Source organism: Heptranchias perlo, chromosome 8 (genome assembly GCF_035084215.1).
Source record: "Heptranchias perlo isolate sHepPer1 chromosome 8, sHepPer1.hap1, whole genome shotgun sequence".
Classification (NCBI taxonomy): Eukaryota; Metazoa; Chordata; class Chondrichthyes; order Hexanchiformes; family Hexanchidae; genus Heptranchias; species Heptranchias perlo.
In genome coordinates, this window is record NC_090332.1 from 6422185 (window position 1) to 6435949 (window position 13765).

The 13765-nt window shown below is 45.3% G+C and overlaps 1 protein-coding gene across 1 annotated transcript in view; it reads right to left on the reverse strand.

Annotated features, from left to right (window-relative positions):
* The window catches only part of arfgef3 (ARFGEF family member 3), an 80966-nt gene extending 67423 nt beyond the window's left edge, over positions 1 to 13543 (reverse strand). The window contains exons 1-3 of the mRNA XM_067988437.1: positions 13459 to 13543; positions 5615 to 5666; positions 684 to 810 (exon numbers count right to left, since the gene is read on the reverse strand). Of these exons, the coding sequence (XP_067844538.1) occupies positions 684 to 810; positions 5615 to 5666; positions 13459 to 13543 (264 nt within the window). The remainder of the gene's footprint in view (positions 1 to 683; positions 811 to 5614; positions 5667 to 13458) is intronic.
* Between the last annotated feature and the right edge of the window lie 222 nt (positions 13544 to 13765).

Here is a 13765-nt window from a genome sequence, read left to right on the forward strand (position 1 = left end):
ACAAACAGCAATGTGATAATGACCAGATAATACATTTTAGTGATGTCGGTTGAGGGATAAATATTGGCCAGGTACGCTGGCAGAGAACTCCGCTGCTATTTCAAAGCAGTGCTGTGGGATCAGGGCCTTGGTTTATCATTTGAACATCTGAAAGACATCACACTCCAGTGTTCCCTCCGTACTATAAAGCATCAGCCTAGATTTTGTGCTTAAGTCTCTGGAGTAGGACTTAAACCCACAACTTTCTGACTTGGAGCCAAGAGTGCTACCCACTGAGCCAAGAGTACTACCCACTGAGCCACAGCTGACCCAAGCCATTGGAGGCTATGATGATGTCCCCTTTAAACTGTGAAGGTTTTTACAACTTTATAACTTCCCGACTGTGACCGACTGTAGCATGGAAGGTGCCCCACCCATGACGAGTCAGCCCTCACACCTTGCTGCAGCGGTCGTTACATAGGACGATGCCACCAACAACATTTAAAGGGCCATTGCTGGGGAGACTTTGTGCAGGTTTTGGGATCAGTGTGCTCCAAAACCTTCATTAGATCAACAATGAGGGGGGGAACAAAGCTCCCTGGACCGGAGGCTATATCTGCTGCACTCTTTACCGATGTGGTTTAAAAACTCCCTTTGCAAACCAATGAAGAAAACCCCCTTTAAGACTAGGCATCACTACCAACCTGCATTCCCGCTAATGCGTGCTGAGCTAGTTTGACATTCTTCGATTCCAGAGCAAGCTTCAGTGGAACCAGACATCGCTCCCTAATAGGAAGATACAAAGGGAAACAGTAAAAGACTTTCAATAATCTTGTAGATAAACCAATTTATCCTATTAGAAAGAACTTGCATTTATATAGTGCCTTTCATGACCTCAGGACGTCCTAAAGCGCTTTACAGCTAATGAAGTACTTTTGAAGTGCAGTCACTGTTGTAATGTAGGAAAGGCAACAGCCAATTTGCACACAGCAAAGTCCCACAAACAGCAATGTGATAATAACCATTTTTTTTAGTGATGTTGGTTGAGGGATAAATATTGGCCCCAGGACACCAGGAGAACTCCCCCGCTCTTCTTCAAAACAGTGCTGTGGGATCTTTCACAAGGGCCTCAGTTTAACATCTCATCCGAAAGACAGCACCTCCAACAATGTAGCATTCCCTCAGTACTGCACTGGGAGTGTCAGCCTAGATTTTGTGCTTAAGTGTCTGGAGTAGGACTAGTGAACCCACAATCTATTGACTCAGAGGCGAGAGTGCTACCCACTGAGCCACGCCTGACATCATTATTCGTTTGCCTGTAGGTGGGAGTCCAGTGTGGCACTTGATATGATGCAAGGAATGGTAATGATATGTAATGTGTACATCAGAGGGAGCTAGTCATTGATGAATTGCTGTCACTTGGTTAAGCCCTTGGGTAATATATGCAAGTACATAAGTTGAGGTGTTCATCTTGATGTTGATAAAAATCTGTTTTGGGCAAGCTGGACTATACCTGACACCATGTGCCACTCTCCGCCACTTGTGCTATCTAACCTGGCACTGCTCTCAGTAGGCCTACAGGACGCTGATTAAGAGGGCAAACCTTCTGGTTGGTATAGCTCAGCATGCAACATCGAATTGTGCATTGACCAACAGTTAGGCAGCTATGGGTTCTGTTCCAAATTGAGCATTTTAATACGAATACACCAAAAAGACGGACAGAAAAAGACCAGCTGCTCCATTGAGTTTGTCCCATTCCGCCATGCTGCAACTAGGCCATGTGACCCCCAGTGCTCCACACCCACCAATGGTCATGTCATCTCCTGGAAGAAGCAAAAAAATAATCCTAGGCCAATTCAGGGGAAAAACGATTCTGGGAAATTCCTCTCTGACTCCCAACTTTTGGAGAATGCGCTCCCAAATATTGCACAAATCACCTCACCTGACACATCAGTCCCAGATACTTATTCATTCACTAAAAATCCTGTAACTCCCTTGCGCTGACGAGTTTGAACAGGACGAGGCAGGAAAAGGGGAGGGTGACGGCCGCACACCAAAAAAAAAAAAAAACGGCTGTCAGCAACACTCCAGAACCTCCCCCGGGCGGCCACTCGTTGTGTGCGATTCTAAACAAGTTGTTGAAGCATGGTGTCCACAAGAACACTCCCCTCTAAGCCCCTTAGGAAGGACCCGGATGGAGAAAGCAGCTTGTGTTAAACCAGAAAAATCAATCAGGTTAAATGCACGTTGAATCATGTAAATGGGATGAGTCTAATGTCCATTGCGGGTTCTAACTACCAAACCCAGACACTGTATTTTCCGTGGACCTCATCAACAATTTTCGGTGGACCTCATCAACAACCCCAGGTGCTAATCTTCTCGTCCTACGAGTCTGCGGGTTCTAAAGACTGTTGGTATTGTTCAACTCATCAGCTTTGTCTGACAGAACCCAACTAATCTCCTTTTTTAGGGAAGGAAACCTCCCATGCTTGTCCGGTTTGGCCAATATGTGACTTTATAGCAATGACGATCCGGATTCTTTCCCCTCAGTCTGGTTCAGTAATAACTGAAGTCGAATACATTTTAAAGTTCAACACATCTTTAATAGCAGGGTTCTTAGTCTGCAGCATTGATTTGGACTCCTGATAGAGTCCCTCTATGCTGGCAGAGCAAGAACAAAAACATACAGAAATCCACACGTTTTTATACAATCAATAGGGGTTGGAACATACTTAACGAGGGTCAACACCAATCATAAGCCGGGCATAGGTTGCCATGCGAGGTTACATTATTTCCGGCCAATCATAGATCGTCCATGTGCTGATCATGCTGCTGTTAGACATCAAAGGGGATAACTTCCTCACTTTCCAACTTAGAATGTTCTTCCCTGTTCCTTCTGTTCCTTATCTCCCAACCTGGAATGTCCTTCAACTTTGGCTAAGCTCGTTACCTATATTGATCTGCCATAAACATGGAGACATTCAGACCAGTCCTTGACTCACATCAAAGACTCTACATTGCTAAGACCATGCAACCCTGCTGACGAAGCAAACATATGGCCCAGCAGGAGGGCCAGGCCACTTGTATCAATCTCAGTTACTAACTAATTAACCCTTTCTAACCATTTTGCATTCTGCTTCTTTGCCACGTAGGCATCTTAATATTTTACCGAAAACTGACCACGTAGGGATTCTCAGCAATAGGGATGGGCAATAAATTCTGGCCTTGCCAACGATGCCCACGTCCCAAGAATGAATAATTTTAAAAAAGCCTTCAAAGCATCTGCTGGTTCTTCACCATAATTATATCAACATAAAAATCGGCTCATTTCAGGCGTTAGCAGTTCATTTTGCCTTGCAGTGGTATATCGGCATAAATCAGGCTCTGTGAGCTTACACTTAAATAACTCGATCAAAATCTATATTCTGCCCTTGCATAGGAGCAGGAGTATCAATTTCTTTCTGATTGTACTTCAAGAATTCAGAGAAACATATCTGACTGGTTTGTTTTAATTAATCTGTCTCCAGACTTCTGGTACTGTATTGGATTGTGCAGTGCCTCCCCTATGCCGTTAGGTTCTCTAAATAGTTCTATTTGTGAATAAATCTGATTAATAGTTTAGCCTGTTATGAAAAGTTTTCTGGAGTGGCTGATGTTATGCATCTGCTGAAGTGATAATTTAGGGGGAGTACTACGTACTATCCAGTTGCAGATTTACAGTACAATGAGAGGATCGTATGCTCCTGTGACACGTACGGGGAACTTTCAACTTTGGGGGGGGGTGTAAAACGGGCGGGAGCAGATTGACCGCCCATCATACACCCCGGCCGATTCTTTTATCCACTGAAGTCAGTGGAAAGGCCCCTATCAAAGTTGAAAGTTCCGCCCAGTATTTCCCACATTCATAGGGTTAAACTTCAGACCACAGGCTTGCTTTTGTTGGGAGAACAAGTAAAAAGTATTGGGATCAAACCCGAATTGTGACCAGTGGAAATTTGATCATTTTATACTTGTAATTCTTACATGAATAGGTAGTAGCTTTAAGCGACATTCTGTTAGATAAAAGTGATCAGGGGGATATGAATTACAATATTCCTGGCTGCTCGTTGCTTACCTGGACTGCCATAGCATTACTCACGCAGGATGGATGCAGTGCAAGCAAATTACAGATAGTGTCCAAGCAGCATATAAGTGTATTGACATGACAAATGTTAGTACAGCAGGTGTAAATGCAATTAATTTCAAAGCACTGTTAGATTTTTACCACAAGAGTCAGTAAAGCACAGCACGTTAACAATATACTAAGAGGCCTCACGTTATGTTCGGTAAAGTTAGAGGGGGAGACAATCGGTCAGCCCACTGTGGAAGTGGCATAATAACAGAGTTGGGCTTTTAACCCTGTCCGATTAGAGACAGGGCCTTGGTTGCTTGCAATGCACCTTTAATCTGGAATAACTTTCTTCTTTTGCCTGTCCGATGTCTCACTTGAGACGGGCTGGTTGCCGGATGCAGCCCAAGGCGAGACTTGCACGTGGGAAAGATCAGGAATTGGGTGGTGAAATTCCGACTTCCTCTGAAGCTTGCTCAGCGACTGACCATAATAATACGTGGCTTTAATTATCTGAAGTTAGATTGGGTTACAGTAATGTAATTTCTACAAGCCGTCCAGGACTGCTTCTAGGTCAGTGTCCCAACAAGGAGGGAGGAAGTACTGGCTCTGGTTCTAGGGAATGAAGTGGGGCAAGTAGGTAAGGGTAGGGGAACACTTAGGAAACAGTGACCACAGCGAAATTAGATTCAATATAAAAATTGAAGAGAAGTGGAAACAGGAGGGAGTTCTCCCAGAGCGTTGGATAAAATTTCTCCCTCAATCAATGTTATTCAGTGGTGTTTATGGGACGTTGTCAGTGCAGAACAAGCAGCCACTTTTATCTAAAGCACAGTGACTACACTCCAAAAAGTGGTGATTGTGTGAATTGTTCTGGGATCATAGAATCTTACAGCACAAAAGGAGGACATTCGACCCATCGTGCCTGTGCCGGCTCTTTGAAAGAGCAATCCAGTTAGTCCCACTCCCTCCTGCTCTTTCCTCATAGCCCTGCAATTTTTTTTCTTTTCAAGTATTTATCCAATTACCTTTTGGAAGTTACTATTGAATCTGCTTCCACCACCCTTTCAGGCAGTGCGTTCCAGATCATAACAACTCGTTGCGGATAGAACATTTGCCTCATCTCCCCTCTGGTTCTTTTGCCAATTATCTTAAACCTGTGTCCCCTGGTTACCGACCCTCCTGCCAGTGGAAACAGTTTTTCCCTATCTACTCTATCAAAATCCCTCATAATTTTGAACACCTCTATTAAATCTCCCTTTAACCTTCTCTGTTCTAAGGAGAACAATCACAGCTTTTTTTAGTTGCTCCACATAATTGAAGTACTTCATCCCGATATGTTTTGGTGCGACAAGAATTTCTTTCAACCATGCAGTTTCCAAACAACAATCTCCAACTTAAAAAAACTCAAACAAGCACTGAAGCATACCCATTCGATCCCAATGTTGTTTCTATCACATAAAAAACTGGATGTAATTAAACTGTTCAAATGCACACACTTAAAATTTTAAAAATTGGAAAGCTTACCTCAGTTGATAAGTAGGCAGGCTGGCAGCACCATTTTCAGACTCCAGCGTCTCTGAAAAATGAGTAAACGGGATAAAATTATGTTTAAAGTACAGTCGCATAGCCTGATACAAAATTCCAAAACAACATTCCTACTATTTCCCACTACCCAGAAAACCGAATTCAAGGACTAGCCTGATCCTAGCATTCCATGTCCAATAGGTTACTGCCCAAGATTAGCAGCCCTGGCCTGTCAGAGACACCAAAGTACTGCAGTCAGATTCAAGTGTGTCCCATTCATTGGAGTAACTGCTGTTAGTCTAACCACTTAATGAGCAACGGAGAGTAATAGAACTAAAGGCAGCTTTGGTTCGACACGAAACAGAACCGGCTTTACTGGAAGATTTCCCAATGGCAGAATGGGTAAAGGCAGATTAGTTGTACCTGTGTCAGGACATTGTTATGATCTGGAACTGCCTGAAAGGGCGGTGGAAGCAGATTCAATAGTAACTTTCAAATAAATTCTTGAAAAAGGAAAAATTAGTAGGGCTACAGGGGAAAGAGCAAGGGGGAGTGGGACTAATTGCAACATAGGAGCAGGAGGAGGCCATTCAGCCCCCTGAACATTTCTGCCATTCAATTAGATCATGGCTGATCTGTATCTTAACTCCATCTGCCCGCCTTGGTTCCATATCCCTTAATATCCTCACCTAACAAAAATCTATCAATCTCAGTTAATTGACTCTCAGCCTCAACAGCTTCTTGAGGGGAGAGAGTTCCAGATTTCCACTAACCCTTTGTGTGAAGAAGTGCTTCCTGACATCACCCCTGAACAGCCTGGCTCTAATTTTAAGGTTATGTCCCCTTAATTGGATAGCTCTTTCAAAGAGCCGGCACAGGCACAATAGGCTGAATGGCCTCCTTCTGTGCAGCATGATTCTGTGAATGTTTCTCTGCTGCTGCTGTGTGTGTGTGGGGTGGATGTCAGTAAGAGTGACCACTATGTCATTGATGTGCTCTGCCCTTGGCACAGGTCAAGTTTGTTCCTTCTTGACACAGCACTTGTGTCAAGTTGTGTTAAATATCTGATATCCAATTAACCAAACCTATTACTCCATTTCTGCTTGCCTGTTGGGTGTTAAAGGGTTTGTGCAGGCCCTGCCCATTTCATTTAGTTGAGATTTGTCCATGCCTGCAGCTCCTTGTTTTTTTATTCCCCTCTGAAGGTCACGTCCTCTTCCGATGCCGCTGATTCTCGCCCACCGCTGTTTCCCAAGGAATGGGCAGGGGCCTGGTACCCTCACCTGGGAGGGCTATTCCTCCCGTGTGAACTTGGGCAGTGACTGTCAGCGGGTCATTCGACCACGAGGGCATCACAGCTGAGTCCAATCCAGTCCTCTCTTGACGCGCACGCACTCGCTTTCCAGCAGGGGTCACTGGGTAGCTAACAGGAGCAGGAGTGGGGATCAAACCCAGCTCTGTACGGCTTATCGCTACACCAGATGATGCTTTTACCCTCTAAGCCAGTGGGAGAGCTGCAGTTGCGATCTGATGCAAAACCCGTTCTGTTTCTTGCAGGATCCAGTCTACCGTAAGGTAAGTACTATCACACTATGGTGTATGGGAGAGGGATCTCTCTAACAGCTGTTATTCTTCACCATAGGCCACACTTGTGTGGGATTACAGCACGCTCGTCTCTGACACCCAGGCCTGTTACTCTTGGGCACTGACCAATTGGACACGTGTGCTGAATGTCAAGCAACAGCACTGACCTGTTGGAGACATGCGTGTACAGCAGTCAGACATATGTGTACTGCTGCCAGACACTCATGTACTGCAGACATGTATGTACTGCAGTCAGACACGTGTGTACTGCAGTCAGACACACATGGGATACATTTTCATCTTGATCACATAAGCAGTATTCTGGTGGAGCAAATCGCTGCCCGTTATAGAACCCGCCCAATTTTTATTACATTAATTTCAATGGGATGAAAATTAAATGCATTCTGTAACAGGCAGGAAATTCGCCCCACCAGGTTACTGCTCAAGCAGACAAAAGTTTAACACATGTCCTGCAGTCACACACCCACACGTGTACTGCAGACAGATACACACGGGTATTGGTCACACACGCACATGTGTACTGCAGTCACACATACGCACACGTGTACTGCAGTAACACGCACATGTGTAATGCAGTCTCACACATGCACACATATACTGCAGTCTCACATGCGCTCATGTGTACTGCAGTCACATATGCGCACACGTGTACAGCATTCTCATGCACACATGTGTACTAGTCACATACACAGGTGTACTGGAGTCAGACACACACACGTGTACTGCAGTCTCTCACACACACACATGTACTAGCCACACAAGCACACATGTACTAGTCACATGCGCACATGTGCACTAGTCACATGCGCGTCCATGTACTGCTGTCTCATACGCAAATACATGTACTGCAGTCAGACACACGTGTGCCATATGCCATGGGTCCAAGCCACATGATTATATATTTCCACTAGCAAAACAAAGGATAATGGGGGCATTCTACAAAATCAGTGGCCAATAGTCCCAGGGATGGGAATGTAAACATGTCAGCCCTTCCTGATCAGATCACCTGACTTGCCCAATACAACATTACCAGACCGGGTCAGATAGGAGCGTTCTCCCATAAATAAGCCCTGCTGCTGTCAGCCTGCGATGCAGCGCTGAGAGAGGAACTCTGCGAACCACAATCCAGGCAACAGGCCAAGGCGCAGACACCTTTGCTTCTACCAGCGAATGATGGAAAACACACCTGGGGGAGTGAAATTCCTCCTGTGGATGATTTCACCAGAACGGTCAGTGTAGCAAGAGCTATCCAATAAGTCCTACTCCCCCCACCCCTGCTGTGGGTACGAGACGGGACTTCCCATTCCGTGCTCCCAGTAAGCTTCTGGTAACACCATCGACAGGAGGAATTTCACCCTAAGAGGTCTGTAATGGGCACCGTCTGAAGTTAGTAGAGGACATTGCTCCCTCTGCACCCCCCCCCCAAGAAAAAAGTACCTGAATGGATAAAAGCTCTCATGTAAAATAGAAATAAGTTATTTGAATTGATAGTTGCCCTCCCTAATCATTCCCTTGAAAGCAGCAGCTGGAAAGCAGTGGATTTTGTTCATAGTTCAATACTTTCTGTATCATTCAAAGCAACTGCAGCATGGACTATTAGTTACAGTATTATACAGTAATTGGTGTCATCTTTCTTCTCAAGGTCACAGAGGCACTGGAGTTTTTTTTTAAAAATCTTTCTCTCAAACTCAGGTTGTGTGTGTGAAGTGCTGTTTTAGACAGTGAGGTCAGAGGACCATAGAAAGATACAGCACAGAATGAGGCCATTCCGCCCATCGTGCCTGTGCCAGCTCTTTGCAAGAGCTATCCAATAAGTCCCACTCCCCCCACCCCTGCTCTTTCCCCATAGCCCTGCAACTATTTCCTTTTCAAGTATTTATCCGAATACCTTTTTGAAAGTTACCATTGAATCTGCCTCCACCATCCTTTCAGGCAGCGCGTTCCAGATCATAACAACTCGTTGCTTAAAAAAAAAAACCCTCCTCATTTCCCCTCTGGTTCTTTTGCCATATAATAGGTTCCAAATTAATTATGCAGGTTGGGGCGGGGTGGGGGGAGAGGTACGTGGGAGAATCAATAAGACAACAAAAAACGTGCACACAAGGGCTTCCCCCCAAAATGGCTCGGTGAGTAATTGAGCTAAGGTCCTGAATTTAATTCAATTCCCTAGTCTGCGTTGAGCTAGCTGCTCTCATTCTGCGCAGCAGTGAGCTCTGTACAACATCCATGGCGGGGGTGGGGGGGGTGGGGGGAGAATATAATCAGCCAGGGATCCAGCTCCTAATTGTGATCCCCTGCTGTATCGGTGTGGATTTCAGGTGGGGGGAAGATTGGCTGGGCTAATGATGCCTCCTGCGATGGAATTACCTACTTGAAACCCACTGTCATGACTCGCATCGGGGAGCCGTATCCCAGAGAGGAGTCAGCGCCCTCAGGGCAGGAGAGGGAGAAATATTAACGATAACATTTAAAAACAATATTTGTAGTAGAGACGTTTGTTTCTTTTTGCATCACCCACTGACCTATGGAACAATATTTTTCCAGAGTTATATAAGCACAGGCTTACTTGCCTATAATTGTACAAGTGTGGTGTTGGTAATACCTGGTTTCTATGGTAACGGAGCAGGAACTGGAACCTGTTGTCGGGTATCCAGCTGCTGCAGCTGGAGGGCTCTGTGTGCTGACGTGCCCTCAGCAGGCAGGGATGACTCACTAATGTCTGCATCGTCCTCTGAAGGACTTTTTTTTTAGTGCACCTTCTGAGAACAATTCGAGTGTATTTCTAGTTCGCTAACTCCATTATTCCAGCTTTCTTTCCTTCCCGCTCCCCCCTCCAATGCGATCCTTTCCCCCCCACCCCCGACCCCAATCCAGTTCCCCCTTTCTCATTTCCAAAGTCGAGTGCACTGATAGGCTATGAGAGCGGCCGATCGACCCAGCTCGCCCCTCCTCCTGTCTCTGAGGCAGATGAGACGTTAAACCGAGGCCCCGTCTGCCCTCTCAGGTGGACGTAAATGCTCCCAGGGCACTATTTCAAAGAAAAGCAGGGGAATTCTCCCCGCTGTCCTGGCCGATATTTATCTTTCAACCAACATCACCAAAAAACAGATTATCTGGTCATAATCTCATTGCTATTTGTGGGATCTTGATGTGCATAAATTGGCTGCATCGTTTCCTACATTACAACAGTGACTACGCTTCAAAAAGTACATCGTATTGGCTGTAAAGCGCTTTGGGACATCCTGAGGCTGTGAAAGATGCGATATAAATGCATGTCTTTCTTTCTTTCATTTACATGTACACCAGATGCCTACACCTTCATATGCGCTGTCTCTGGGTTGGGTACAGTGACAGACTGCGTCAGTGCCCCTCGGCCCAACCTCCTGCCACCCCCCCATCCATTCTCTGTAACAGACACACAAGCATTTGACAAATGGGGGAAGGAAAAGAGAAATGGAAAAGCTGTGCGATATTTCCCTTGTGACGGTTACACCTCCAAGTGATGTGAGGGAGGTATTTACATCTATTTTCTAAATTTATTTTCAGGATGCGGCCGTTGCTGGTAAGGCTGGCATTTATTGCCCGTCCCAGTTGCCCCGAGAAGGTGGTAGTCGGCTTTCTCCTTCAACCGCTGCAATCACACGAGGACACTGCCCCTTTAATTATGTTTAAAACTGCCTGAAAAGATCCTTGCAATGTGGAACTGCTTCATGCAAACAGTAATAAATGTACAGAATAATCTTGTAGGGAGGAATAGTGGAGGCACAGGCTCTAAGGATGCTCAAAATGGAGTTGGACACCAGGCTGGACTAGAAGGGCAGTTTTCGATGGGCCAAAGGGCCTTTTCTCTCCCCTGGCTTTTCTTGTATGATTCTAAGTTGGTTAAGTGCACTGCCTGGTGGGCCACAGAGATGGGATTTTTTTTAAATCAGTAGGGAGATTTACAGGTGGGTCCCAGCATCACCTGATCGCCGGCCATAAGAGCCTTTGGGGGATGGACTAGGAGAGGGCCGCCTGACTGCCTTCAGCAGCATGGGTGTTAAGGCCAGGCAAACCAAAGGCTGGGGATAATTTATCCGAAAAGAAAAATCACATTAAACACAGGTCATAATTGACAGAACGTCCTTGGGGCCCTCGGATTCACTGTTACAACATCAACAACTTGCATTTATACAGCGCCTTTAACGTAGTAAAACGGAAACATTTGGACAGGTGACCAAAAGCTTGGTCAAAGAGATAGGGCCACTGGCCAGTGGTTTGGAGACCATGTTCCATTTTTCTGTGAAAACCAGTGGCCTTGCCTATAATATACAAAAGGTGTTGCTATTTCTTGTACTCGGGGCTACTGATTCACGGTGACTGAATAAATCAAATTCCCTTTATATCAGATGGGATTACGGGATCTTTGCTGATATTTTGTCAGTCGCAATCCATGATCCTGTCCGCTTTTCTGTGGGAACGGTGAGCTGTTATTAAAACAGAACCCCACGGCAGAATGAGTCAGGGGAAGGATAGTATAAGGGTGGTGTTTATGACAGAGCCTCCTGCTCAATTGTAATATATGATAAGATATTATGACCGCTTCGTAATAATATTACCATGTCTGCAACAATTTATAGAGCTTATTAAAAAGGTAAATAATAATCGGAGGAGAGACACTTGGGACAAACACTGCATCTATGTGATGCTAAATCAGAAAGGCTGGCTCATTCAAATCAGTGTTGTTACTGAAAGGGGCAGGTTCACTCTGTTAGAAACGTTTAGCGTCAGGGAATATCCTGCTCCAAATAAACCTTTGCTGCAAACTGGGCGCTGGGGTGGCAATACCGCAGCGGTGATTTACCTGTGTCAGGGCACAATCTTACGGGTCAGGATTATTACTGTCTTGCTGTTAATTTTAATCCTTTTTTCTCTCCTCCTCTCCGGACCCACACTGGGATCACCCCTCTCGCGAGTGCTGGACGCCTTTCCGGTGCCTCTCCCGAGAGGCCATCCTTCACACCTGAGGTATGACGGTGCGGGTTGACAGGCAATTCGACCACAGGGGGCATCGCATTCATATCTTGGCCCCGACGTCCACACACACACACGTGATTTCCAACAGGAGTGGGACTGGATAGTGACCAGGAGCTGGATTTTCCTCTCCGTGGCCCAGAAGTACCCTGGCTGATTGAGGCTCTCCAACCCCATCCCCACCTGAGATCAGCCACCTGAGCACAGAACAGATGTCGAACCTGGGCTCTTGCCACTTGTATGGTTCAGTACCACACCACGCCGAGCATTTAACCGCCTAAACAACAACCCCCTGCACCCCAACCCTAGATTACTTTCAATCCAATTTTTCTCATAAAATCAAAGATTAAGTTGAGAAGGCTGTTAAAAAAGCATACGGGATCCTAGGCTTTGTAAATAGGGGCATAGAGTACAAAAGCAAGGAAGTTATGCTAAACTGGAATACTGTAGCCAATTCTGGGCACCACACTTTAGGAAGGCTGTCAAGGTCTTGGAGAGGGTGCAGAGGAGATTTACTAGAATGATACCAGGGATGAGGCACCTCAGTTATGTGGAGAGATTGGAGAAACTGGGATTGTTCTCCTGAGAGCAAAGAAGGTTAGGGGGAAATTTAATAGAGGTGTTCAAAATTAGAGGGGTTTTAGATAGAGTAGATAGGGAGAAACTGTTTCAACTGGCAGGAAGGGTTGATAACCAGAGGGCACAGATTTAAAGTAATTGGCAAAAGAACCAGAGGGGGAGATGAGGAGAATTTTTTTTAACGCAGGGAGTTGTTATGATCTGGAACGCACCACCAGAGAGGCTGGTGGAAGCAGATTCAAAAGTAACTTTCAAAAGGGAATTGGATAAATACTTTATAAGGAAAAATTTGCAGGGCTATGAGGAAAGAGCAGGGGGAGTGGGACTAATTGAATAGCTCTTTCAAAGAGCCAGCACAGGCCATGGGATCTTTTATGTCCGGCCAAACTGCCTCCTTCTGTGCTGTTCTACGATTCTATGATTTAAAATGTTACAGAAGTAAAAACCAAACGCAGTCACATCACCAATCACACCACTGGGCTCCCATCTGTATATAAACATAGTTAAGTGGCTTCAGGGGACAGCACTGCACCTTTAAATTGCAAGCCTCCACCTATTTCTATCTGCAGACTGATACCCTGTGGATATATAGAAATATGTTTTAAGTTATAATGAACGAGGCTGAAAGGTGAGAGAGGGGTTCTTACCACATGCTAAAGTACAAGCATCCCTTATAGCCTTGTACTTATTCCCCGACGCTTCCTTCGAAATCTTCTTCAAAATTTCATCCATTATTTCGCCACAAAACGAGAAAAAAATGGGCAGGATAATATATTTATTTTAAACGAGATTATAAATCAGGTTAAGGTGTTACTTGTCGTTGTATCACTGTGCAAGCAGAGACAGTCATTCAGTGGAAAAAAAATAAGCCAGGCCAATCCTTGATGGAAGTAATCTAGGGACACGTCTCTCTTTTAGAAAAATGATAGCTAGATAAATAAATACGATGGGAAG